General features: G+C 37.6%; 3 protein-coding genes and 2 pseudogenes across 5 annotated transcripts in view; 3 read left to right on the forward strand and 2 right to left on the reverse strand.

The window, feature by feature from the left end:
* Positions 1-27,346, reverse strand: part of LOC306661359 (maestro heat-like repeat-containing protein family member 1) — a 172,649-nt gene that overhangs the window by 127,789 nt on the left and 17,514 nt on the right. The window lies entirely within an intron of this gene.
* Positions 570-25,415, reverse strand: LOC306662204 (ribosome production factor 2 homolog; the record flags this gene model as incomplete). Its single annotated transcript, XM_079141747.1, has 4 exons — positions 570-580; positions 22,562-24,324; positions 24,370-24,650; positions 25,340-25,415. 3 exons carry the CDS (start codon positions 25,413-25,415, stop codon positions 23,797-23,799), a joined length of 885 nt encoding a protein of 294 aa, XP_078997873.1. The 3' UTR covers positions 570-580; positions 22,562-23,796.
* Positions 6,781-9,666, forward strand: LOC306662654 (RING finger protein 11-like). The gene has a single exon (XM_079142566.1). It carries the CDS (start codon positions 7,085-7,087, stop codon positions 7,550-7,552), a length of 468 nt encoding a protein of 155 aa, XP_078998692.1. The 5' UTR covers positions 6,781-7,084; the 3' UTR covers positions 7,553-9,666.
* Positions 19,087-21,992, forward strand: LOC306661405 (something about silencing protein 10-like; annotated as a pseudogene). The gene has a single exon. The product of its transcript is annotated as a something about silencing protein 10-like (transcript).
* On the forward strand, positions 25,414-26,917 carry LOC306662205 (protein phosphatase 1 regulatory subunit 36-like; annotated as a pseudogene). The gene is made up of 2 exons: positions 25,414-25,567; positions 25,654-26,917. The product of its transcript is annotated as a protein phosphatase 1 regulatory subunit 36-like (transcript).

Below are 27,346 nucleotides of genomic sequence, written 5' to 3' on the forward strand. Positions count from 1 at the left end.
CCCCTCAACTGTGCTTCCTTATGCTCCAGCTACTGGGCCTTCTGTCTAGACTCCCATTAACTAAGGATCACTCCCAAGACAGGAGGCAGTTATGAACTCATGAATACAGATGTTGGAGATCAGTGGGACCATAGACAAAATCTAGTTCAAGGCTACATGTTATAGGTGAGTGCATGTAGGCCCACAGAAGAGAAGGAACTTGCTCAAGGCCTCTCAGCTAGTGAGTAACAGAGTCAGGGGAGAAGCCACTGTTCCTGTTTGCAGGAGCCTGCCACAGCATCACCCTACCTTTATCATGCTTCCACCTCACTCTTTCATGACAGTCTTCATCAGCTGGGCTGCAACCAGAGACACTTTGGTCTTGATGATGGTCATTCCCCCCATGGCTGCCAGCACCAGGTTGGTGAGCTGAATCTGGGGGTAAAGCACTTTGCAAATGCCTACAACAGGGGCATCTTTGGAAAATAAATCTACACAATATAGCCAATTGAGTTCATGACACAAGATAAAGACAAGCAGATAAGCATAGTCTTTCAACAAATGGCTTGGAACATTTGGACTTTCATATGCAAAAAACAACCTCAACCTAAAGCTCACACCTTATATAAAAATTTATTTTGAAAATGATATCACATTGCTGAGAGTGGTGGCACACACCCTGTAATCCTAGTGACTGGGATGCCTGAGACAGAAGGATCCTAAGTTTGAGGCCAGCCTGGGCAACTTGTAAGATCCTGACTCAAAATTAAAAACATGTATAAGGGGCTTTGAATACAGCTTAATGAGAAGACTTGCCAAGCATGCACAAGGCCCTGGATTCAATTGCCAGTACTGATAAAAAAAAAAAAAAAAGGAAGAACAGAAAGTGCAGGATATATGTCATACTCTCTACAGACTCTACAGAAATGACTGAATAAGTATGAAAAAGTGTAAAAATACCAAGACAATGAAAGGTGGAAATGGAATGGTTTTAAAATAACTCAAGAAAAAAAGGCAGAAAAAATAAATTAGGGACACAAAAAATTTAGTTTTTTTTAAAGATAGTAGATTTAACACTAAATATTAGTAGCTATATTCAATGTAAATTGATGGAATATTCCTTAAATTGACAGAATATTCCTTAAAAGAAAAACAAGGTTATTACATACTTTTTCAGTTTTCAGAAAAGAAAACTGGGCTGAGGGTGTAATTCAGTGAGAGCACATGTACAAGGACCTGAGTTCAATTTCAAGCATTACAAAAAAAAATTTTTAAAGAACATGTTCTCTTTCCAGTGTAATTAAGCTAGAAATAATGGAACTACAACTTTTAAAATATTTTCTGATTAAGAAATATATTTCAAGAGGGAGAGGAGGCAAAATGGCTGAATAGAAGTTCCCTTTGTGTGACTCTGTAAGAAGAACCACAGCAATAAAAGAAAAAATATATTCTGAGGAGAGAAAGGAAGAGAAAACTCTGGAGAAGTGAAAGGAAATCTACGCAGCATGGAGAATTGGCAGAGTCAAGTGAGAGGAACCAGTCATTGCAAGCATAAGGTCAATAGCTGCAAATTGGCTGTACTAATTTCAAGAGAAATCCATGGTTCATGGGAGCATTAAATCCATTAAATCCAGTTCAGGGATCTGGTCTACAAGTGTTTCCTCCTGCACCACAAGTTAACTTTAGAGAAGAAAATCAATACATTGCTCAGCAAACTCTGAGTCCTAAAACTAGAAGCTACCTTTGAGAAGGATCCTATTGTTGGGGGAAGACTACTAGGGGGAGCAGAAAATCAAAATCAAAATTTAGGGCCCATGTGGATACCCACCATATTAACTGGGTGGGAAATATCTACATAAAACAGTTATGACTTTGATAGACATATACAAAACAACTAAGGTGGTATAGCATTGGGGAGCACAAGCTGGGATGGAGAATGAAGGACACAGTAGTCACTGGAGTTCCTCTGCAATAAGGAAATGAGACCAGTCAGAGATGGGAAGGCAAAGAATCAGTCTAAGAGCACTGGGAACAAGGGTGGTAAAAGAGTTTCTGTGCTGCCCCTCTCTAGGAGAGAACTCACTGGTATAACTTCCCCCACTCACAGCCTGAATCATCCTCAGTGTGCACCTCCCACTTGGACATTTGCTATGCCCCTAGGGGGAACACTGAAGTCCACAGGCCTGAATTTTCACATGCTGACTGAGTACAGCCCACATAATGCCAAAGCTCACCTAGAAAGAAGTCACTTGCTGTACTTCAAATACCAACCCCCAACCTCTTAGTCTGAGGTCTGTGGAGAGAACACATGCTTACATTGCACAGCCCACCAACTAAGTCTGGAGGATTGCAAGTTTGAGGCCAGCCTCAGCAATTTAGTGAGGTCCTAAGCAACTTAGCAAAACCCTGTCTCAGAACAAAAAAATTAAAAGGATTGGGGATGTGGCTTGGTGGATGAACATCCCTGGTTTCAACCCCAGTCAAGGTTTACTATATATTGATAAATAGAACAATCCAGCAGGAGAGTATAATGATTGTAAATACAGACATACTCTAAAGGTTGGTGAGCCCAACTTAAAAAAATAAACACTACTCAATCTCAGTCACAGCCTGCATGGGGAAGGAATAAGTAACCCTCGGAGGTATGGGCCAGCTGGAAATAAAACTCTAGAAAAGTAGTATTAAGAAACAACACAATCTCACTGATAAGCAGATGATGACACTTAATGGGGGGGGGGGGGGGGGCAAGAATGGAGGAAGGAGGGACTGTATAGAGGGAAAAGAGAGGTGGGAGGGATGGGGGAGGAAAAAAATAACGGGATGAACCAACACATCATCTACTCTATGTAAATGTATGAATATGCAAATGGTATGCTGTTACCCCATGTAGAAACAGAAACAACATGTATCCCATTTGTTTACAATAAAAATAAATTTAAAAAAGAAACAACACAAAGAACAACAGAAATATATATATATTGAAAGCGGGGGCTTGATGGGTGGAAAAGACCTGATGGATCTGATCTTAGCAAAGGGAAAAAGTCAGTGAATTATTTATAGTGGAACACACCAAAGGAATTTATTGTGAGGAGGGGTTCTTCAAGGTAAATAAGAAGTCAGAGGCTGTGGGGAAGTTGGCCTGATGGGGGACTTGTCACTTGCACAGTAATTCTTCCTCCTCCAGGTAGCTGGCACCACAAGGCTAGTTGGGGCACTGGTATCTCTCTCTACCTCTGGGGTGTTGCATTTAAATCCAGGGCTGTCTGAGTCAATAAATTCTGTGGTAGCACAGAATTTCTCTTGAGCAGGATGTTTGCCAAGACAACAAAGTAGTTTCAGATCAGTGAGATTACACCAAGAGTTTTCCAAGTGGTACACCTTAAAGATGGCTTAGACATGCCCTCAGTTCATTTGTGGCTTCCAACATCTCCCCTCTCTTTGTTTTTTAAGTGCGAGTGGTTTATTGTTACTTGAAGTTCCCAGGTTTCATTTCTGAGGATATGACAACCTGTTATCATAACACAAAAAAGAATTAGTAGCAAACACATAATTCCAAAAGTATACCATGCAGAATATGCAATACATTTCCAGGATTTCCAGGATTAAAGCCTTTTAGATCATGAAGTATTTGTTCAGCCAGACACTCAGGATCCATGAGGTCAATATTGCTTTTCTGGATATCCTGGATGTGATGATGTAACCCCACAAGATCCAGGTTGTTGTTATTATCAGGTCAAATGCCATTAGATGATCTTTTTACCTTTTCCCAACCCTAATGGGAAGCATTATACTTGGCTGCAATAACACAGACATATTTGTAACCAGCATGGCATCTAAGTCTTTGCTTAAATTTGAGAGCAGTAAGTTCATTTCCGATATTAATAACAGTAGTTTCCAAAGCATTTAGTCTCAACTCTTTCATCAATATTTACCTGATTGTACAGGGCTCTGGAAGTATCTTGAGCCAAATTATTAAGAAAATGAGCAGTATGAATATTTCTAGATAAATCATAGAAGTTGTGACTGTAGAAGCTATAAAAGTAATTAAAACAGCCACTCCTACTATAAGTCCAATCGCTCACTGTGGTCTACTTATCTGGTTATGCATCTGTTGTAAAACCTGAATTTCAGCATCAGCATACCATGACCTGAAATGTTAGCTTGGAGTAAAACAAAGGAGGGTTGGTAACGGAGACCAATATCCCTTTCTCTTATCTAGTGACACCATTAGATTATACCTTGTTACCAAGTTACATATTTTTCTCCCTTTTTCTCTGTACTCTCACATTTCCAGAAATTAAGGCATAAGAAGATTGAACACAGACCTGCAGGCCATAGCAGTAACCCTCCTTGCAATTCCTGGCTATAAAATCAGGCAGACAACCATCTGTAAAATGGAGAAAATCTGAGGAAGCTATTAAAAGTCACAGATCTTTTCCTATGTCTCACTGAAAGGATATTATTGATATAACTCCTCCAGGAGTTATAGGATCCTGATGTAGTTGTCTTTTATCAATTCTTGGAGACCAATCCAAAACATATCCACCACTTCTAAGATTTTATGCTGTACTGGCAAGACAATACGTCCACCTAGGAAAGTCACCAAATTCTACTGCAGATTGAATAGGGCAATAAGGATGTTCCATAGGAATATCTAGCCTGTTACAGGAAAGTTCCATCTTAATAACTGGATGTTTGATCTTAAGTCCCAAAGTCCAGTTTGATTTGTTGGTCTAGGTCCCCTAATTATGTTCCCAGCATAATTATCATGGGACAACATATAGGTGAATTCCCACTGTAGCCAATATAATTACATCCAGTTACATAAATAGGTGTAAGGTGTTTGTCTGTGAAACCTCCCATCATATGAGCATCATTAGTAAATACTGGAATAGTTCCTCCAGTCCACAAATCTGGATGTACTAAAGGTGGATCTGGATAATAGGTTCAATATGTTTCTCCATGCACTTCACTTACCTGACAACAGCTAGCTTGGCCACAAACATTGTGGTTGGAGTCTTATTACCTCCCTGCTGTTGAACTATCTGCTTAGCCTGAAGTGTTGGGTCCTTCCTTTGTCTCCATGATGACAGGTTTGGATTTCTGGAAATACACAAGCATAACCTCTATGCTATATTATTACTAAATGTGGTCCATTCTATGGCTCCATGTGTCACTCAGCAGCAGTGAGACTTTTTTTATTATTCATTTATTTTTTTATTTTTTATAGACTGCATTTTGATTCATTGTACACAAATGGGGTACATAATTTTGTTTCTATGGTTTTAGACAATGTAGAGTCACACCATTCATGTAATCATACATGTACACAGGGTAATGATGTCTGTCTCACTGCACGATTTTTCATACCCTCCCCTCCCTCTCATTTCCTTCTACATAATCTAAAGTTCCTCCATTCTTCTCTCACTCCCCACCCCCCACAATAGAATATTATTCAGTCATAAAAAGGAATAATATTATGGCATTTGCAAGTAAATGAACAGAATTGGAGAATATCATGCTAAGTGATAAAATAATTTTGTGGAATTTTGTGGGGTTATGTGGGGTTCTGTTTCCCACTTTAAAAAAAATTGTAGAAAAAAGTTGATATTAAGCTAGAGCATCATTAGCATCATTAGCATCATTAGCATCATCTTAAATTATACAGAATATCCCAGCATTATAAAAGTATTTAAACAGTAAGAAGTAACTTAATAAGGACTGGGATTGTGGTTCAGTGGTAGAGTGCTTACCTAGCATGTGTGAGGCACTGGGTTCAGTTCTCAGCACCACACATAAGTAAATGAATAAAGGTGCATCAATTTTTTTTTAATTTTTAAAAGAAGTGACTTAATAAATATTTTTATTTGGCCAGGAAAATTAGCAAAAGTTATCTGTTAAGTATATGAGGATTGTTAGTCAATGTTGTTGAGCTGAAGAGGGTATCACAGTAAAAGAAGGCCTAGTTTTTACCAGTTGTGTGACTTGACTTTGTGTCTAGTAATGGGCTGAGCAATAAAATAGGGTCAGTATAAATACTGAAAGCCAGTTTTACAACTTATTTCTCCTAAAGGCAATAGCCTTATTATATTAAATTAAGTTGTTATATTAGAATTAATACTTATGTAAGGCATTAACAGACAATGGTTGTAAAGTTTGTAAGGAAAATATAAAATGAAATTAACAAGAGTAAAAACATTACATTTTTGTAATAGCTATGAACCAAGTAACAGAATTTATCATTTTAAACCTTTATTTAGTTATGTATATATAGTATTTTTGTTTATTTTAGGAATATAGTGATTTTATAACAAAAAGCTATCTTTTAAACTTAATTTAAATGAACTTGAATGGTTATCTTAACCTGGAATGAGATGAGAGGCAGAGTCTTAACTTAGGTGAGGTGACCTCTTGGCACCTTAGGTAAGGTGTTTTAGTTTTAAAATTAATCTTAGTTTCTTACTTGGATATTATAAAATTTTTATATAAAATATAAAATTTTTGAATCAATATAAATTCGTTAACATAATTTATCCATATATTTGAAACATGAAACAGAAAGTTAAGAGAGCTTTGAACCCCCTCTTTAGGAAAAGTGGCAAAAGATTTTTATATCTCATATTGTTAACCTTTAAATAAGCCAAGCTCTCTTCATTGTCTTTTAGAAATATAGTTAAGTTTACTTCTCAGTGTAAAGAGTAACATAAAGTTTTATAATTTATATTTATTCAATTACAAAATATTAACTGACAAATTGCCAATTAATTTGTTATTTTTATATAAGTTTATAAGAGACCACTGTTGTAGAAAATTTTAGTTTGAAGAGCATCAGCTTACTAAAATGTTCCTAAAAATTTTAGATTTTAAAGGTGTGTATATTTTGGAAATAAAAATTTATTTAGTAAATGTAGAAATCAATAACATTATCACAATTACACTGATGTTTTTATACTAACCAAGTTTAGCTTTTAAAGAAAACGTTGAGGAGAAGACTGTCAGAACAGTGCAAAGGTAAGAGGGGAGACTTAAGCCAGGTTGGAGCAGTGGATGTGTGGGAGACGGGCCAGAGGTTTCAGAGTCAGATCACACACCCCAACCCTGGAAGATGGGGAACTGCCTCAAATCCCCCACCTCGGATGACATCTCCCTGCTTCACGAGTCTCAGTCCTACTACTGGGCTAGCTTTGACGAGGGGGCGGAGCCGGATCAGGATCCACCGCTGCCATATCAGGAACAAGTTCCAGTTCCAGTTTATCATCCAACACCTAGCCAGACTCAGCTAGCAACTCAGCTGACTGAAGAGGAACAAATTAGGGTAGCTCAAGGGATAGGCCTTATACAGCATCTGCCTAAAGGAGTTTATGACCCTGGAAGACATGGATCAGAAAAAAAGATCCGGGAGAGTGTGATCTATATGATGGACTTTGTTTATAGTGACCGAATTCTATTTCTGCCGTGCATGCACATCTATCACCTGGCCTGTATAGATGACTGGTTGATGAGATCCTTCACGTGCCCCTCCTGCATGGAGCCAGTTGATGCAGCACTGCTTTCATCCTATGAGACTAATTGAGCCAGGGTCTCTCATCTGACTTCAAGTGAACCATCATTTTTGGTGGTTTTGATCTTTCGGCACTGAGCCCAAAGAACCAGGGATTAGGAATGAATATCATGCACAAAAGTTTCCTAAAAATTCCTGGATGGCTGCAGATGTTGAGGAAAGTATGTGATATTTTAGAAACTTGGGGTGGGAGGGAGTAGAATGGTATTTTTATATAAAGCCTTGACCCAGTGTTTAAAAATATAATTGTATTTAGATCTTGTTATTGCTCCAGTACATAGGAACTGTGTGAAGTGTTAAAGCAGCTGTATATGTTTAAAGTGTGTGTGTTGAAGATTAGGAAAAAGATAGTGGTTATTTTTCCTAAATGAAATAACTTCTCTCCACCAAATTCTTTTCTGAAGTTACTGGCATTGGGTCAAGGTTTTATTAAAAGCTACGTTTTATAACACTGGCACCAAAAAAGTAGTTTTAAGCTTGTTTGCACAGTTCTTTTTTTCCATTGGAAATGGAATTCATTGCCTTAGGTCTTTTTAAATAGAGTATTATCGTTGGGCCTGGCTCTATGCTTGAAAACCAGTTTATTTATAACCTGTTGTAACTGCTATATTCTGTTTGCAGTTAGGAAATGCAGAATTTTAAGTAATCGCCTAGCTTGTAAGCAAACTGAGATGTACTATCCCTTTTCTATAAAAATTGAGTTAATGTGTCAATAAATCAACTGAGCAGAGTGGTTTTAATATTACACTTTCCTATAGGTTTTATCTAATTCTTTTGTTTGTTAATGTGATAAATGAAAGTCAAGGTAAATTTTAAATGTTAAAATTTCTGATTTATTGAGTTTGAATTATGCCACCATGCTTATGTAAAAATGAAGGTGGCACCCCAGTGAAACTTAATGAGAAGTAGTTTCTCAGTTGTAATAATTTTGATTTCTCTTTCTTGTGATCTCCTTCCCTGTTGTCTTGAACCATAGCAAAAGGATACTGCATCTCTCATTACTGTAGTGATGAGGTAATTGAAGTTATATAAATATATCTTGGTCTCTATTTCTTGGAAAGGTATCTGTTAAGTCCGGCTAGGATTGACAAGACTAAGTAGGGAGAATAAAGGTAAATGTGCTTCATGTTTTGCACACAAATGCAGAATTTGTATAACCACATGACTTCATAGTTGTGATTTCAAAAAAGGAATTTCTCCTTTAATTTTTCTTGCAGTTAAAGTAATACTCTAACTCTCTAAGCTTCTGAAGTGTTAGAGGTAGAGATGGTCTAGTAAAGATGTAGTAGTAATGTTTATCCATTTAGCGTGTGTTTATTTTTCCTGATGTACTCAAGGTGATTTAACTGTTCAGCTCAGTGATATTACAGCTCAAAAACATTCATTAGCAAAAGGAGAAGCAGTTTCCACCTAACAAAGGAATCAGAAATGTTTCTTGTTTTTATTGAGTTGAATGTTTGACTCTTAACACTTTTCTACATACAAAACATAAGTTCCTTGAAGATTCTTCATAACTGTATTATAGAAGAATTTAGTATGTCATAAGTACTTAATTTGACATTCAACTGTAGTAGCCGTATGTTGTTTAATTTCCTTATGAGCGCCATGATGGAAACACTCAAATGAATTTGAGAAAAATTGAAAGAAATTAGATTATCGAGTTTTGTTAAAATGTTAATGTATCTTGCTTAAATTTCTGTTTGATAATTTATATCCATCCAATTATATAAAGCAAATTTGGAGGAAAAAAATTTGAAATCTGGAATGTAATGTGATACTCTAACAGTTATTGTTTAACCAAAATTATACAAATCTTAATTTCTTTAAGATTAGTTTCTCTAAATAATAAAACTCAACAAAAGAAATTATTTTATTGGAATGAAAGTAGATTATTGTTTTAAGAGTTTCTCTCTTCTCTCATTCTTTACTTAGTCCAATTAACAGGGGTCTGTGAAAAGGTCTTATCTATACTTGTAAACAGATCTCATGTCAGAAACCTAACACAAAGACAAGCTTTTCTTTTTAAAAGAGTAAAAAGCATGGGGCTGGGGATATAGCTCACTTGGTAGAGTGCTTGCCTAACATGCACAAGGCCCTGGGTTCAATCCCCAGCACCACCAAAAAAAAAGAGTAAAAATCTTTAAATAACCTTAGTTGATTGTGTCAACAAAAAGTCAACAAATAAATGACCTAACACTATGGCTCAAAGCCCTAGAAAAAGAAGAACAGAGCAACACCAAAAGTAGTGGAAGAGAGGAAATAGTTAAAATCAGAGCTGAAATCAATGAAATTGAAACAAAAGAAACAATTCAAAAAATTGATAAAACAAAAAGTTGGTTCTTTGGGGAAAAAATCAACAAAATTGATAAACCCTTAGCCACACTAACAAAGAGAAAGAGAGAAAAAACTCAAATTACTAAAATTTGTGATTAAAAAGGAAATATCACAACAGACACTACTGAAATAGAAAATACAAGCTGTTTTGAAAATATGTATTCCAACAAAATGGAAAATCTTGAAGACATCAACAAATTTCTAGAGACATATGATCGACCCAAACTGATGCAGGAGGACGTACATAATTTAAGCAGATCAATTTCAAGCAATAAAATAGAAGATGCCATCAAAAACCTACCAACCAAAAAAAATCCCAGGACCAGATGGATTCTCAGCCAAGTTCTACAAGACCTTCAAAGAAGAATCAACACTAATACTCCTCAAATTATTCCATGAAATAGAAAAGGAGGGAACCCCTCCAAATTCATTCTATAAGGCTAGTATCACCCTTATACCAAAACCAGACAAAGACACACCAAGGAAAGAAAACTTCAGACCAATATCCCTCATGAACATAGACAAAAAAATTTCAATAAAATTCTGACAAATCACATACAAAATTTTATTAAAAAGGTAGTGTAGTGTAGCATGATCAAGTGGGGTTCATCCCTGGAACGCAAGGTTGGTTCAACATAAAAGAATAACATAAATACACTTAAAGACAAGAATCGTATGATTATCTCAATAGATACAGAGAAAACATTTGATAAAATACAGCACCTCTCCATGTTCAAAACACTAGAAAAACTAAGGATAGTAGGATATACGTCAACATTGTAAAAAATATCTATGCTAAGCACATGGCCAACATCATTCTAAGTGGAGAAAAATTGAAAGCATTCCCCCTAAAAACTGAAACAAGATAGGGATGCTCTCTTTCACCACTTCTATTCTACATTGTCCTTGAAACCCCAGCCAGAGCAATCAGACAGGCGAAAGAAATTAAAGGGATATGAATAGGAAAAGAACTCAAACTATCACTATTTGCTGACAACATGATTCTATATTTAGAAGATCCAAAAAATTCCACCAGAAAACTTCTAGAACTCATAAGTGAATTCAGCAAAGTAGCAGGATATAAAATCAATACCCATAAATCAAATTCTATGCATTTCTATACATAAGTAATGAATCCACGGCAAAAGAAATTAGGAAAACTACCCCATTCATAATAGCTTCAACAAAAATAAAATACTTGGGAATCAATCTAACAAAAGAGGTGAAAGACCTCTACAGTAAAAACTACAAAACACTAAAGAAAGAAATTGAAGAAAACTTTAGATGAAAGATCTCACATGCTCTTGGAGAGGCAGAATTAATATTGTCAAAATGGCCATACTCGCAAAAGTTTTATACAGAATCAATGCAATTCCTATTAAAATTCCAATGACATTCTTCATAGAACTAGAAAAAGCAATCATAAAATTCATTTAGAATAGCAAAGGCAATCCTTAGCAGGAAGAGTGAAGCAGGAGGCATCACACTAAGGAGACCTTAAACTATACTACAGAGCAATTTCTTCTGCCAGATTAAAAAGTTCATTGTTTCTAAAATCAGCTTCTCAAAAAGTCTCAGGACACAGGCAAAATGCAGACACCTTCTCAGCCAGAACTTAACATGAATAGCCTCTACTCCAAATTCCTATAGTCTTCCTTTTCTGAACCCTCTTGAGTCTGGCCTTCACTGACCACAGTCCTGTCACCATCTGGTCTTCTGAGCTCCCACCAGAATCAACCATTAATCTCTGCTTACAACAATCTAAAGTTCTTCCAACTTGCACTGCTAAGCATCTTAAAATCCCCCCAATTCCAAAATGCTCCAAACACTTATAAACCATGTGGTCAGGTTAGTCACAGCAACGACCCCACTTCTCAGTACCAATTTCTGTTTCAGTCAGATTTTTCACTGCTGTAACTAAAGGACCTGACCAGAACAACTATAGAGGAGGAAAGTTTAGTTGAGGGCTCAAGTTTCAGAGGTCTTAGTCCACAGAAGACCAGCATCATTCCTCAGGGCTTGAGGCAACTTCATCACTGGAGAGTGTGACAGATGGAAGCAGCTCACATCATAATGATCAGGAAGCAGAGAGTGATTACCCTCACCAGACACAAATATATACCCAAAGCCACTCCCCCAACTGCCACCTCCTCCTGCCACACCCTACCTCTTTAGTTACCACTCAGTTAATCCCCATCAGGAAAATTAATTCACTGATTGGGTTAAAACTCTTACAACCCAATCATTTCTCCTCTGAACCTTCTTGCACCATTTCACACGTGAACTTTTGGGGGACATCTCACATCCAAACCATAACACCCTTTCCTTTATTTTACCCTAGCTTCTGCATATGAAAGAAAATATTTGACCTTTGAGTTTCTGAACTTAGCTAATTTCACTTAGCATGATGTTCTCCATTTCCATTCATCTGCTAGCAAATGCCATAATTTCACTCTTTTTAATGACTGAATAAAACTCCACTGTGTGTGTGTGTGTGTGTGTGTGTGTGTGCATGCATGTCACAATTTCTTAATCCATTCATCTATTGACAGGCATCTGGGTTGATTCCATAACTTAGCTATTGTGAACTGTGCTGCTATAAATATTGATGTGGCAGTGTCACTGTAATATGCTGACTTTCGATCTTTGGGGAAAATACCCAGGCATGGGATAGCTATGTCATATGGTGGTTCCATTCATTTTTCAAGGAATCTCCAAACTGCTTTCCAGAGTGCTTGTACTAGTCTGAGGTCCCAAAAATGTATATCTTTCTCCCCACAACCTCACCAGCATTTACTGTTGTTTGTATTGTTGACCCTTGCCATTCTGACTGGAGTGAGATGGAATCTTAGTGTAGTTTTTATCTGCATTTCCCTGATTACTAGAGATGTTGAATATATTTTTATGTACTTGTTGGCCTTTTTGTTTCTTCTATTGAGAAATTTCTGTTTAGTTGCTTTGCCCATTTATTGATCAGGTTAATTGTTTTTTCTGGTGCTAAGTTTTTGGAGTTCTTTATACATTCTGAATATTAATCCTCTATCAGATGAGTAGCTGGTCAAGATCTTCTCCCATTCTGTAGGCTCTCTCTTAATGCTCTTAATCATGTCCTTAGCTGTGCAGAAGATTTTTAGTTTAATGGCATCCACTTATTGCTTGTTGGTTTTATTTCTTGGGCTTTGGGGATCTTACTAAAGAAGTCTGTGCCAGTACCTATATAATGGGAGTGTTGACCCTATTTTTTCTTCTAGCAGTTTTTGGTCTAATTCCTAAGTCTTTAATCCATTTAGAGTTGAGGTTTTGTGCAGGGTGAAAGATAGGGGTCTAATTCCATTTTCCTACATATAACTATTCAATTTTCCCAGCACCATTTATTTATAAAGCTGTCTTTTGTCCAAGGTATATTTTTGGCACCTCTGTCAAATATCAGACAGCTCTAGGTTATAGGTTTGTTTCTGTGTATCCTATTTTATGTGTATTTCAGTGCCAATATCTGCTGTTTTTGTCACTACAGCTCTGTAGTATAATTTCAGATCAGGTATTTTGATTCCTCCTGCTTCACTTTTCTTGCTTAGTATTGGTTTGGCTATTCCAGGTCTCTTATTCTTCCAAATGAATTTAAGAATTGTTTTTTCTAATTGTGTGAAGAATGTCATACGTTTTTGATGGCAATTTCATTGAATCTTTTGGTAGTGTGGCCATTTTGACAATATTAACTCTTGCCTATCCAAGAACATGAGATGTCTTCCCATCTTCTAAGATTGTCTTCAATTTCTTTCTTCAGTGTTCTGTAATTTTCATTGTACAGCTCTTTAACCTCATTGATTAATTAGGTTATTGTGAATGAATCGTTTTCCTGATTTCCTCCTCTCACTGTTGGAGTATAGGAAAGCTATTGATTTATGGGTGTTGATCTTGTATCCTGATACTTCACTAAACTCATAAGTTATAGAAGTCTTCTGGTGGAGTTTTTTGGAACTTCTAGATATATGATCCTATCATCAGCAAACAGAGATATTTTGACTTCTTCTTTTCCTATTTGTATCCCTTAGATTTCCTTTTCTTGCCTGATTGCCCTGGCTAATATTTCAAGGATAATATTGAATAGTAGAAGTGAGAGTGGATATCCTTGCCTTGTTTCTGAATTTAGTGGAAATGCTTTTAGGTTTTTCTCCATTTAGTACTATGTTGGCTTTGGGTTTGTCATAAATGGCCTTTAAGATATTGAGGGAAGTTCCTTCAATTCCTAGATTCTCCAGGATTTTTAACATGAATGGGTGTTGGGATTTTATCAAAGGTCTTTTCTGCACCTATTGAGATGATTGTGTGGGTTTTTTTTTTTTTTCTTCATTTTGTTTAAGTGATGAATCACATTTATTGATTTGCACATGTTAACCCAAACTTGCATCCTTGCAGTGAAACCCACTTGATCATGGTGTATTATCTTCTTGTGTTTTTAAATGTGTTCACTAATATTTTATTTAGAATTTTTGCATACATGTTCATTAGGGATATTGGTCTCTAGTTTTCTTTCCTTGATGCATCTTTATCTGGTTTTGGTATCAGGGTTACAGGAGCTTCATAAAAATTATTTAAGAGTGTTCCCACTCTTTCAATTTTGGGGAATAATTAAAGAAAGATTGGTGATAGTTCTTCTGCAAGGTCTAGTAAAACTCAGATGAAAATCCATCAGGTCCAAGGCTTTTCTTTTATGGAAGGTTTTTCATTGCTGTTTCAATTTCATTACTTGATATTGGTCTGTTTAGGATTTCTGTATCTTCCTGGTTCAATTTGGGCAGGTCATATGTGTCTAAAAATATGTCCATGCCTTCCAGATTTTCCAGTTTATTGGAGTAAAATTTCAAAATAGGATCTGATAATCCTCTAGATTTTAGAAGGGGTCTGTTCTGATATAGCCTTTTTCATCTATGATCTTACTGATTTGCTGTTTCTCACTTTCTTTTGCTTAGTTTTGCTAAGGGTTTGTTCATTTTATTTATGTTTTCAAAGAACCAACTCTTTATTACATTGATCCTGTGTATTGTTTGCTTATTCTCAATGACATTGATTTTGACTCTGATCTTAATTATTTCCTGTCTTCTACTGGTTTGAGGGTTAGTTTGTAGAACAAATAACAAGGCCTTTTTAAGGCCTTGAGGTGGAAAGTAAACTTATTTATTTTGATCTATTTTTTAAATGTAGGCACTCAGTGCTCTAAGTCTGTCTCTTAGAACTGCTTTCACAGTATCCCAGAGATTTTGATATGTGTGTCTTTTTTCTCCTTCATTTCTAAGCACTTATTGATTTCTGTTCTCATTTCCTCTTTGATCTATTCTTCATTTAAGAGAATACTGTTAAATCTCCATGAGTTTATATGGTTTCTATTATTTTTCTTGCTATTGATGTCTAGTTTCATTCCATTATGATGTAATAGGATACATGGAATTATATAAGATTTTTATATTTTCTAAGATTTGATTTGTGGTCTAGAATATGATCTATTTTGGAAAAAGTTCCACGTGCAGCTGAAAAGGTAAGTTCAGCTGTTTGGTGATGGAACATTCTGTAGTTGTTTATTAGGTCAATTTGATTTATAGTGTTGTTTAGGTTTATGATATCTTTGTTGATTTTTTATTTGAATGATCTATTAGTGCTAAAGGTGTATTGAAATTCCCCAGTATAGTTGTGTTGGGGTCAATGTGGAATTTAATGTCATGGAGTATTTTTTCCATATAGTTGACATCTAGGGCATAAATATGAACTATAGTTAAAACTTCTTGTTGAATTGTCCCCTTTACCAGGATGTAATATTCTTTTTTGTCTCTTATGATTAATTTTTGCTTGAAATCTACTTTGTCAGATACAAGAATAGCTACTCCTGCTTGTTTTCTTGGACCATGTGCCTGGAATAATTTTTGCCATCCTTTTACCTTCAGCATGTGAGTGTCTTTGCTTACAAGATGGGTCAATTATGAACAGCATATATTTGGCTTTTGTCTTTTGATGCATTCTGCTAATCTGCATCTTTTAATTGGGAAGTTGAGACCATTAACATTCAGCATTAGTATGGATATGTTTTCTTAGTTTTCTGTAACTTTTGTCAAACACCTTTGTGTTATTTCACTCTGTTTCTACTATAATAATGATATCCACAGGTGGGACTTGGAGGCCCATCCCTAACTATTTCTACTTGAGGCGTGCTCATTAGTTTGGGTTTTGTGTCTCTTCTGTTCTTTGTATTAAAGTATAGCTGAAGATTCAGTGTCATTAATTTGTATGTGCACCAAGGTGAGCTGTCGTTTGGTTGAGTTTTGTTCAGCAGCAGAATTTCTATCCTGTGAACTTGCAGTGTCCCTGTAAGTTTCCAGTACCTCACAGATTAGGGGGAAACAAATAATAGCAACAACTAATATAAACAACTTACAGCATTAAGCTAAATATGGTTCCTACTATGATATCTACAGTGTTAACTACAACAACAACAAAAAAAGAAATGGCAGGGTTAGTAATTGCTATCAGTTAAAAAATTAGTAATCATGTATTACATTTGGCATTAAATCAAACAACAGGTATTAACTATGGCATCCACAGCATTAATAATTGCAACAACATTAATAGTGAGGGCAGGCATTATATAAACCAACTGTGGTAGGAGTTCAGGGACACCAAGATGGTGGAGACAGAGTATTAAAAAGAAGGTGCTAGAAGACAAGGAGTCCTGTCCCTGTTTACAATAAATTCCATTACCATGATAACTCCTGCCACTGAAGACTTACCACCATGACAACTCCCACCACAGGTTCAGTATTTTTAAATGACCAATGGAGATAAAGTGGGCTATATTCTAATTAGGTTTTTTAAATTAACCAATACAGAAAATTGGACAATATTCTAATCAGGTATAAGGTAACCAACAGATGCAAATGGGATAAGATCTTCAATCAGGTCCACATAGGGAACAGACCAACTCACAGCTCAGCATATAAGACCAATTTCCAGAAATCAGGGCCTTGAGCCTCTCTTACCTGCTCAGTCCCTTCTGCTTCATCTTAGAAAATGCTATTTTCACCTTCACCTTCAATAAATCTGTACTTTGCCTTTATTTGCTCAATTCTTTGTTCAGGACACCAAGGACGTGGACCCTAACTGGACACCATGTCAATAACATAATTACTGCTAAAAGATGGTAAGAATACAGTTAATTGAGAGAAAAGGAAATGTGATAGGAAGGTAGAAGAGAATTTACAATTTCACAAAGTGAACAGAGAATGCAGAAGAACCATGGTTCTGCACTGAACCAGAACCATGACTGCTATTGCTGCTGCTACCAGCTGGGCTCCAATGGAGTCTTCTTTATTTAATGTACCCAAATTTATGAGACTCTAAGATATTCTGAATATCCAATATTGGGTCTTAGTGAAATCCCTCTTTCATACACCTCTCAGAGAAACAATATTCCCGCTGCTTGAATCCCAGGTAACAAAGCAACCAGGAATGCAGCTTCCCTCTAGATCACCATCTTGACTATCCCTCAAATGATCTTTTAAATCATATTAAAAGTGTACATTGAGTGTACCAAGGCTTAAGTGGCCCATATCAGCAGGAACATTCACAGGGTGCTAGATGTATGCTATGAAGCTTTTGGTCTCAAGATCTTTTGTTTATATAGGTTATACTGAAGCAGACCAGAGATCCCCTACCCAGAAGACCCTTACCATAATAAAGCAGAAACCACCACCATATTTGTAACATAAGTTCCTCTTCAGAAAGCTTTTTACACAGGATATCAGCAAAAACTTGTGTAGAGGGCAATGTGGTCTGTAGCTTCCTCTTTGTTGTAAATGCCAGGTATGCAGAAAAAAAAAAATCTTGCAAAACCTCTCATCTAAAAAAATGGAAAAACACTTGTCATGTAAACCTTCAAACCCCTCTCCCCCTTAGGTATAAAGTTCTAAGAATTTCCAGACTCAAGCCCAAGAAAATTTAAGCAACAGCCCCTCTGAACCCTGCAGTCAATAAAACTGCTTCCTGAAAATTCCTCAGGTGTCCAGCCTCTTTTGTCCTACATCATTATAAATATATTAAAATTCAAAGGTTTTTTTTGTGTGTATGAGAGAGAGCACCAGAGGACAGGGGCAAGTTCTATGTTGCCCAGGTTGCCCTCGAATTGGAACCTCCTGCCTCAGCTTTCCCAGTGGCTGCAATTACCAGTATGCACCATAGCACCTGACTCCAAAAATTCAAAATTTTAAAATATTTATTCACTGAAAAATAATTACTTCCCACCTGGACACAGTGGTGCTTGCCTGTAGTCCCAGTCACACAGGGGACTGAGGCAGGAAGTTTGCTTAAGCCTAAGAGTTCAGGTCCAGCCTGGCAACATGGTGAAGCACTATCTCTTTAAAATATTTTTTAAAAAAATAATGGTATTAACAACCTCCAAAACACAAGTGATGTATTTTCTTGAATCTTTACCATCTAACTCAGTACTCTCTTTTTTGTTGTGGGAAGGTTTTGTTTTTTTCACACAGTCCTAGAGATCAAACCCAGAGCCTCGCACATACTAGGTGAGCACTCTACTACTGAGCTACATCCCCAGTCCCAGATGGGTTCTCATATCTGCTTCTACATTCACTCTGATGCACACATCATGTAGCCTCTGAAAAACACCACTGTACATTCATGAGAGAATGAAAAACAAGTACATAATACCTTAACATTATGAAAAAAAAGTTTTGACATCACTGACCCCCTGAATGGTTATCTAGGACTCAAACCTTTAAGCAATGAATAGTTCACAATAATGCACAAGCCTTAGTGTAAGAATCATTTGGGAAGTTTTCTAAAAATGCCTACTCCTACCATCTGATTCATTGTATCTGGGATGGGTCCCAGATTACTGCATTTAAAATCTTGGCTAATACTTAGGGATGTGGTGCCAGTACTACTGTTCAGGAAATCCAGCACTAAGTTAAAACTGCCCTTCAAAATAAAGCCTGTAAGCTTCACCATGGACAGTGGAAGACTACTGAAGAGGGCTCCTGATCCCCCACAGTTTGCTTTTAGAGAGTCCATTACCCTTTAACCTAATTTAATCATGACATAAAACTGTGCTTTGGCGTGATAACTCCCCCAGCTGACTCAGGTGCCGGGTATGGTCGTGTGGTAGGAGAGCGCGCCTAAGTTTAAAGCGACTTGCTGCTGGACGCGTTGTTTGTGTGCCAAGGCCAGGGTGGCCTAAATTCCGGCGTTGCTGCAGAACGTGAGACCGAGGGAGAGCCATGATTAGGAGATCCCAGTGGCGCGGAGTGGCCAAGTGGGCAGCTGCGCGAGCCAAGGCAGGTCGCACCACTGCAGATGAAAATGAAGACTTAGAATCGCCACCCTCACCCAGAGACTCCAGCTACTACCAGGATCAGGTAGATGATTTTCATGAGGCACGACCTCTGGCAGCCTTGGCCAAAGGTTGGAGCGAGGTTGAGAGTGGGGATGAGGATGGCAATGAGGAGGAGGAGGTGCTGGCCTTAGACATTGACGATGAAAACGACAAAGATGGAGAGAGTACGGGGGATGAGGAGGATAGCGACGATGATGATGATGGTAGTGGAAGCTCCGTGCAGATTGAAAATGAGGACCCAGTGGGTCCCAGTTTGTCGTGGGGTCAGAGGGAAAAAACTTTACTATGACACAGATTATGGTTTCAAATCCCGAGGTGGGCAGAGTCAACAAGTAGAGGAGGAGGAAAGAGAGGAAAAGGAGGAGGCACAGGTAATTCAGTGGCGTCTAGCCCAGGTCCTACAAGAAGATGATTTTGGAGTTGCCTAGGTGGAGGCCTTTGCAAAACCAGTGCCTCAGGTAGATGAGGTTGAGACACGGGTTGTGAGAGATTTGACTAAAGTTTCAGTGGAAGAGAAGTTGAAGATGTTGCGAAAGGAATCACCAGAGCTCTTGGAGCTAATAGAAGACCTGAAAGTCAAGTTCACAGAAGTGAAGGATGAGCTAGAGCCATTGTTACAGTTGGTGGAGCAATGGATCATTCCATCCGGAAAAGAAAGCAAATACCTGAGAACCAAGTATAACCTCTACTTGAACTATTGCTCCAACATCAGTTTTTATTTGATTCTAAAAGCTAGAAGAGTCCCTGTACATGGACATCCTGTCATAGAAAGGCTGTCACCTACCAAAATCTAATCAACAATATCAGTTGTGGATCAGAGACTGTCCTCTGAAATTCGTCATCTACTCAAGGGTGATGCTGTAAAGAAAGAACCGAATGCAAGAGAAAAATTCATCAAATCCAAGCCAAAGCTGTTTCAGAGACTTCTGCTTTGGCTGTAGATCTCTCTCATGGTTCTGATTTTGATGAAGCTGCATTGAAACACTACAAAGAAATAGATGACAGGCAAAAATTGAAGAGAAAGATAGAAGAAAATAGCATTAAAGAACAGTCTCTTGAAGATCAAAATGTAAAGAGAGCCATTACCTATCAGATTGCTAAAAATAGGGGACTTACACCTAGAAGAAAGAAAACTGATGAAAATCCCAGAATGAAACATAGGGAGAAGTTCAAAAGAGCCAAAATTCGAAGAAGAGGCCAGGTTCATGAAGTTCATAGAGAAGAGCAACACTACAGTGGTGAACTATCTGGCATTCGTGCAGGAGTTAAAAAGAGCATTAAGCTAAAGTAAAGTTTTCACTGAACTTACATAAGGTTTTTGGAATAATTTTAGATCAATAAATTTTTGTTTTAACTGAAGTGATTGTATTTTTGTATGCTACCTAATCTTTCAAAATTTTTGTCAACAGGGAAATTTTGCTTGGGTTGTTGATTGACTTATTTGCCCTTCAATTTACATTAAAGTCTTACTGAGGGAACTGAGGGAGCAGTATGAAGGTGCTTAGGGAAAGATCATGTTGAAAAAAAAGTTCGCCAATATTTTGTCAGGTATTAGCCTAAATTTCCCAGCTAATTGCAGAGCTTTACTGGAACTAGAATATTTGTATAACTTTTCACATTAAGAGAATGCACCTCTGACTGTCATCTTGTAAGATAACCTGTAAAATAGTTCTGGTGTATATTTCACTTACCTACCTACAATTCTTGAGTAGGATTCTTATTAACATGTGGGTTTAATGTTAACCTGGATTTTGCACATTCTGTGTGGTAAAAGCATGGGAATAAAGAGCTTTGGTTAAAAGTTTAAAAAAAAAAAACTGTACTTTGTCTCCTATAACACTGATGATAATTTGAATAATATTTTTACTAAAAAATATAATAACAAAAGGTAACTATATACATAACTAGAAGACATGGCTTCTCTCTCTGGTTCGTGGTCTATTTAAAGGATGCTGCCTTTCCTACCTCCCGGGCCCCCGTGTAGAAAAGGTCTCTTTTTTTTGGGAAAAGAGGGAGAACAAAGAACAATAGGGCAGGTACACAATAGAAACTAAATGTTTATTGTAACATTTACACAGCTGTGTTGAAGTCCTCTCTAGTAATACAAATAAATAATGACATTCTTACACAAAAAAATGAGAGGATGTGCAAATCAGTGAACTCATCTTTCAGGAATAGAAAATAACAAATGATTGTTAATGTATGTTTAGGAATATGTAAGATGTTTCATATACACCTATCATGAAGCATTTTTATTTTTAGAATTTAAATTAGTATATGATTCTCCAAGTATTTGTATAAGGGAACTCTCTTATGATAAGAAAGTTTCTACACTACCTGCAGAAGAGCTACTGCAGATATAATGGAGGTTTGCTGTGTGTACATGGAGAGAACACCCCGATGAGAGGTTCCTGTAAAGACCTGTCATTAGCAATAACCTTCATTTTTTTAATTAAGAAAACTTTGATTAATATGAATAATATTCTCAAAAGTCTTCTCAAAGGATAATCATGTGATAAAGATTTCACTCGAAGTTTATAAGTTATAAAGTTGTTAAATTCATGGAATACTCAATATAGTTTTACTATAAAAAACATAAAACTGAATTTGCCATGGCAATGAAAACTTGAAAGGAAACAAACATCTTAGGTATGAATACAATTTGACCTAGACAATTGTTTAAAAACTGTCACCAGTTTCATGAAAATAATTAGGTTTGATATATACAGTGCCTTTCTAATTTTATTTTTTTTTTTTTTTTTTTTTTTTTTTTTTTTTTTTTTGTCTATCATGTAACCAATTAGTTTATGTATTTTTTTTTTTTTTTTTTTTTAACAATATAACTGGCTTGTACTTGTATAAAGGAGCTTGTTTGCAAAGGACTCAAAGAAGCTTAAATTCCCCATTCTGGAATAACACGCATGCAATGCTAGTAGGGAGGACATAGAATGCATCTTCCCATTTGTCTAGGCAGAGCGATGATCTTCAAGAAACTTTCAAAACAAGCAGTTAGGGGCTGGGGAGATAGCTCAGTTGATCCCCAGCACCACACACACAAAAAAAACCACAAGCAGTTAGGCTCCGACTTACCTCTACTTTGTCTATAAATACCCAGGCCCCTCAAGCAACCTTTAGCTACTGAGGGTTACCTGGTTCCCTAAAGTGCCTGTGCCTTAAAACTCATTCACCTGTTCTTGCCTTTCAAAACTTCCTTTGGGGCTGGGGAGATAGCTCAGTCAGTAGTGCTTGCTTTGCAAGCACAAAGCCCTGGGTTCCATCCCCAGCACCACAAAAAAGACCCAAAAACCTTCCTTTGTCTCAGAGAAGAGGGGTGGGATTCCACATAATAGCAGTGTATATCTTTTTGGGTTAGGCAACTGTCAGGCTACGCTGAGAAGCAAGACTATATACCAGACTAAGCATTGTCATACATCAAGAGAATTTCCTGTATTTAGCTCAAGAAATTACGACTATTACAGTGGCACATGCCTGTAATCCCAGGGACTTGGGAGGCTGAGCCAGGAGTATCTAACGCTCAAAGCCAGCCTCAGCAACTGAGCAAGACGCTGTCTCAATATAAAACATTAAAAAAGGCTGGGGATGTAGCTCAGTGGTAAAGCAAGCTTGCATTCAATTCCCAATACACACACACACAGTGCCTATCATTTCCATCTCTAGTAGCATTCTAGAGTTAACGTTTCTGGTTTTTTTCTTCTTTTTTTTTCTTTACGGGAATTGAACACAGCACTTCATACATGCCATAAGCACCCTATCACTAAGCTACATCCCCAGTCCTCTACTTAAGTCAAAACATTAATTTTGGGGTGCTGGGAATCAAACTTAGGGCCTTGCACATATTATACAACTGCCCTACAACTGAGCTACACTCCCAGTCCCACAATCATGTTAAATAATTAATTACATAGTAATGTGTCAATGATCAGGTAATGGACATCTCTCTCAAAGATCTATATTTTAAAATTTTAAGTGAATTTCAGACAAAAAATTACAGAAAAGTAAAAAATAAAAATCACAGAGATGGGGTATGACTGTCCAGGTATCTCATACTGAGAATGTATATGTATGGCGTTGATTCCTTTCTGCTTTCCATGACTTTCTCCCTTTATCTAATACCCAACCTAGAAACTTTTAAAAAACACCATTTTTTGGGGGAGATCCCTTCTCCCTCATTCACCCATTGAGAGAGAAGTTTTGGGAGGCTGGGGCTATCACACCAGAGAGAAAACAGTACAAAAGAATTTAACAGTACAAGTATATTTATATTTATATTACTGCTCATAATAATATATAGTAAGTTATCATATTATAAAAATATATGATAAAATCTTTTGTGTGTGTGTATGGTGCTAGGAATTGAACCTCCTGCATGCTAGGCAAATACTCTACCACTGAACTGCATCCCCAGCCCTATGATAAAATCTTGTAAGAAACTGAATGAACTAAAGCTTGACAACTAACTCTTTTAAGAGAACAGAATAAAACTGCAGGGGCTGGCTAAGTTCCACTAATTTCTTTTCATTTTCTTTGATTTTTTCTCCTGATCTTCAGTTATTCTTTCTGCAGGTCGCTTTTTCAACCCCTTCATTTTTCTAGTTTGTAGTTTGCTTAGGTCTTGTTTCTGCATATGAATCCTTCCATAAGTTGTACCAAAAGTATCATGGGAGATATTTTTCTTCTTCTTTGGCTTGAGGGCTTTTGGCATTTTCATAGATAATTTATAAAGGTCATCTGATGCCAGGTGTGTCCTCCTCACAACCAGATCCAATGAAGGTCCCATCTCTTCCAATTCAATCCGTGGTGTTCTGCAACCAGATTTCTTCAACTGCAACTTATAGCTTCGAAAGTAAATCTTCCCATTCAGTGCAGTGAAATGCAGAACATACTCTAATCCAGCCAGGCGAATATTTGATACTGTGGGGCCTCTGAAAAAGTCAATAAGAAGACTTTTTAATCTTCTGTAGTCTTCAGTTGCATCAAAAGCATCACCAGCAAATATTAACATGGGTTTTGTTCCCTCGGGACATTTACTATTCTGAGGAAGCTGACCAAATGGGGATCTTATAAGAGCCTTCTTTCAAATCTTAATATCTTTGAGAGACACAAACTTCTCAACACCTAATTCAATCATATCCAGCACATGGTAGTCATACATGCGACCTATTACTAGATTATTTGGCCGCTTCTTGTTATGGGAACCAAACATGAATAAAGAACAATCTGACTTCTTTGAAAAGAATTCCAGTGATGTCTGATCCTCAAATGGTCTTGTAATATTTTTCTTTTTATACAGAACGCCATACGGTTTTTTCAGTGCATAATAACTCGATCCAAGGCGTCCATGGCTACCGCAGCCCCAAACTGTTGAAAGATGGAAACCGCCTTTCTAATTTTATAAATTCTGATTTAGTGGTTAAATTACTATGCATTATTGAAGTTAAAAACAATCTTATTTTGGATAATTAGTGTACTTTTCATGATGTCTCATGTACTGATAATATGGTGTGTATGAATTTATTTCACTACCTCTGTATACAATATTTTGCTAATGGTAAAAGAACTGTTTTCTTCTGTTTTTTTAAGAACTGTTTTCTTAAGGATAAAATACTATCTCTTAAAAAGATTTGCAAAGTAATTCATACTTGTTATAAAATAGTTACATATGGAAACAAAGTAATCAAGAAAGTATGATATTAGGGGCTGAGGTTGTAGTTCAGCACTTTCCTAGCACCTGTAAGGCACTGGGTTGGATACTCAGCACCACTTAGATAAATAAAGGCATCATGTTCATCTACAACTAAAAAGAAAGTATTGTATTAGCATAATGATATAGGTGTATAAGTCAACAGAATATACTTGAAAGTTCAAAAATAAACTCTTATATTTATATCCCATTGTTTTTAACAAAAATGCCAAGAAAACTCAATGGGAAAGGAACAGTGTTTTCAAGTAATGGTGGCTGGGGCAACTGGATATCCACATGCAAAATAATTAATCTGGGTCCCTACCTAATACCATACACAAAAATTATCTCAAGGGCCCCGCCCCGCCCCGCGCCCGCCGAGTGTGCAGGCGCTGGCGGACGGTAGCTGGGGCGATGCTCTGAGGCGGCCAGGTTGGGGCCATGTACAGTCTGCCCGAGTCGAATTCAAAGAAGAAGCAGTGGGACAAGCAGGCCTCTGCCCGGAAGGAAGTGCATTCCGCCTGTGTTATCCCCCTCTCTGGGCCGGTGAAGGCGGCCCTGTTCTCCCAGACCGCTCCCACCGCCGCGGGCGCGGGTGGCTGTCGGCAGTTCGCGGTAGCAGGATTGGCGGGAGCCTGGGCTGACAACGCGTCGGCACCCGCACGCCCTTGTCCTTTGCAGCGCCCGGCACCCTCCTCCACAGGCGGGTCGCCGCCTTCGTCCCGACCGGCGGTTCTCAAAAACAAACCGGTATATTTGTCCACAAAAACAAAACTAGAGAGCAATCAGGATTACAGTTAGGAATGTGGTACTGGAAAGATGAAACCAGAACTCTTGAATTCAGAAGTTTTATATCTGCCATAGAACTCAAGGAAAAAGGAAAGAAAGACTAAGTCGTTCACTTTGCTGAAATTGATGGCCCCGCTTCAAAGAAAGGTGGTTTCACTTCTTATCCATGCCAGTGCTGCCGATGGCTGACAGATAAAGGCTCTCTTCAAGAGAGGATAAATCAGCGAAAGCCTTGGAGAAACAGAGGTCAGCAGGGCAATGTTACATTGGACGATGTTAAGTTTGTTGCTTTGCTTTTGCTACAAGATACTGAGATGCAGAAGATCTGTTCTTTTACGCTTTTGAGAAATAAGAATCTTGACAATTTCCTCCTGGCATTATTGTACTATTTATCTCATTACTTGGGGAAAAAAACTCACTGGAAAATAAGCCCGGAAGCTATATGATGGGCCTTGTAGAGAAAAAAGAGATGGAGCTGGTTTTAAGTAAGTTGGAAGCAGCACAGAAATACTTGGCTCAGAAGTACTGTGTCCTTGTGCTGGGCTTCCTGAAAAGCATCACATGAGCTGTGGAAAGGAGACAATGTCAGACACACAAAAAGACTGGAAATTCTTTGAGTCCTTTTTCACTTTCTGTACATATATAGCATGGATTGTCTTCCAAGGCCAACACTTGACAGAGATTGAGGAAGAAATAGGAAGACTCTTCCGAACCAATATGTTCAACGTTCCTCAAGGAAACAGGAGGATGAAGAATCAGGAGGGTAGAAGAAGCACATGACTTTTGTTCAATTCAGGAGAATGATGGCAAAATGCCCAGCAATTTAAAAAGCCATTAACATGCATTTTCCAGTCAGGTCTACTCTGCTGCCATCTCTCAGAGAAAAAGCTCAGAATATCTTTAAGAAAAAGTATCATCCAGTAGGCATCAAACTCTCAGTCCGGGTGCAAAAACACACGCAAAGTGTGGACTCTGTGTCCATGTCAGTAGTTGGTATCTTGCGGGAGCCTCCATGTCTGTTCAACCCTCATACCCTCTCCCCCTTGATCCAAAAGAAAATGCAAAAATATCTGGAAGACATCCTTCCCTGGTAGAGAGAGATAATACGCAAATTCAGGAGACACTGGAATTAGTCATAAAAACATTGTCTTCTTAAATATGCCCTAAATAACCTGGTATATTCCACTTCTGTAATCAAGTCCCTGCACTTTAAGTAAACTATTTTGATTTAACTGATATAGGATCGTGCCGGGGACCAGCCCTAGCAGCAGAGTCCAAGGGTCCTCGATGGCCTGAAAAGCAAAAGCCCCCAAAGAATTAAGCGGCGCAGCGTCGGAGATGGACAGCAAACCACACGGACTCGGGTCAGTGTTGGAATGCTGACAACTTTATTGAACTCCTTTACAGCTTATATACCCTTGCTCCCACTTCTTTAAAAGTTTCAATAGATAACAGAAGTTAGGTTGTAAAATCAGCCAACTGGTGCCACCTGACACTTAACATTTTTCCGTAATGGGCTCTTCTTGACCCGAAACCTACAGAATATGCTGACGCACATTTTTCTTTAAGATTTAACCTTTACCTA

This window comes from Sciurus vulgaris (genome assembly GCF_902686455.1).
Source record: "Sciurus vulgaris genome assembly, chromosome: 5".
In the NCBI taxonomy this organism is placed as follows: Eukaryota; Metazoa; Chordata; class Mammalia; order Rodentia; family Sciuridae; genus Sciurus; species Sciurus vulgaris.

Excerpts from the sequence above, each read along its gene's own strand:
- LOC306662654 (XM_079142566.1), top strand. The coding sequence starts at position 7,085 with ATGGGGAACTGCCTCAAATCCCCCACCTCGGATGACATCTCCCTGCTT.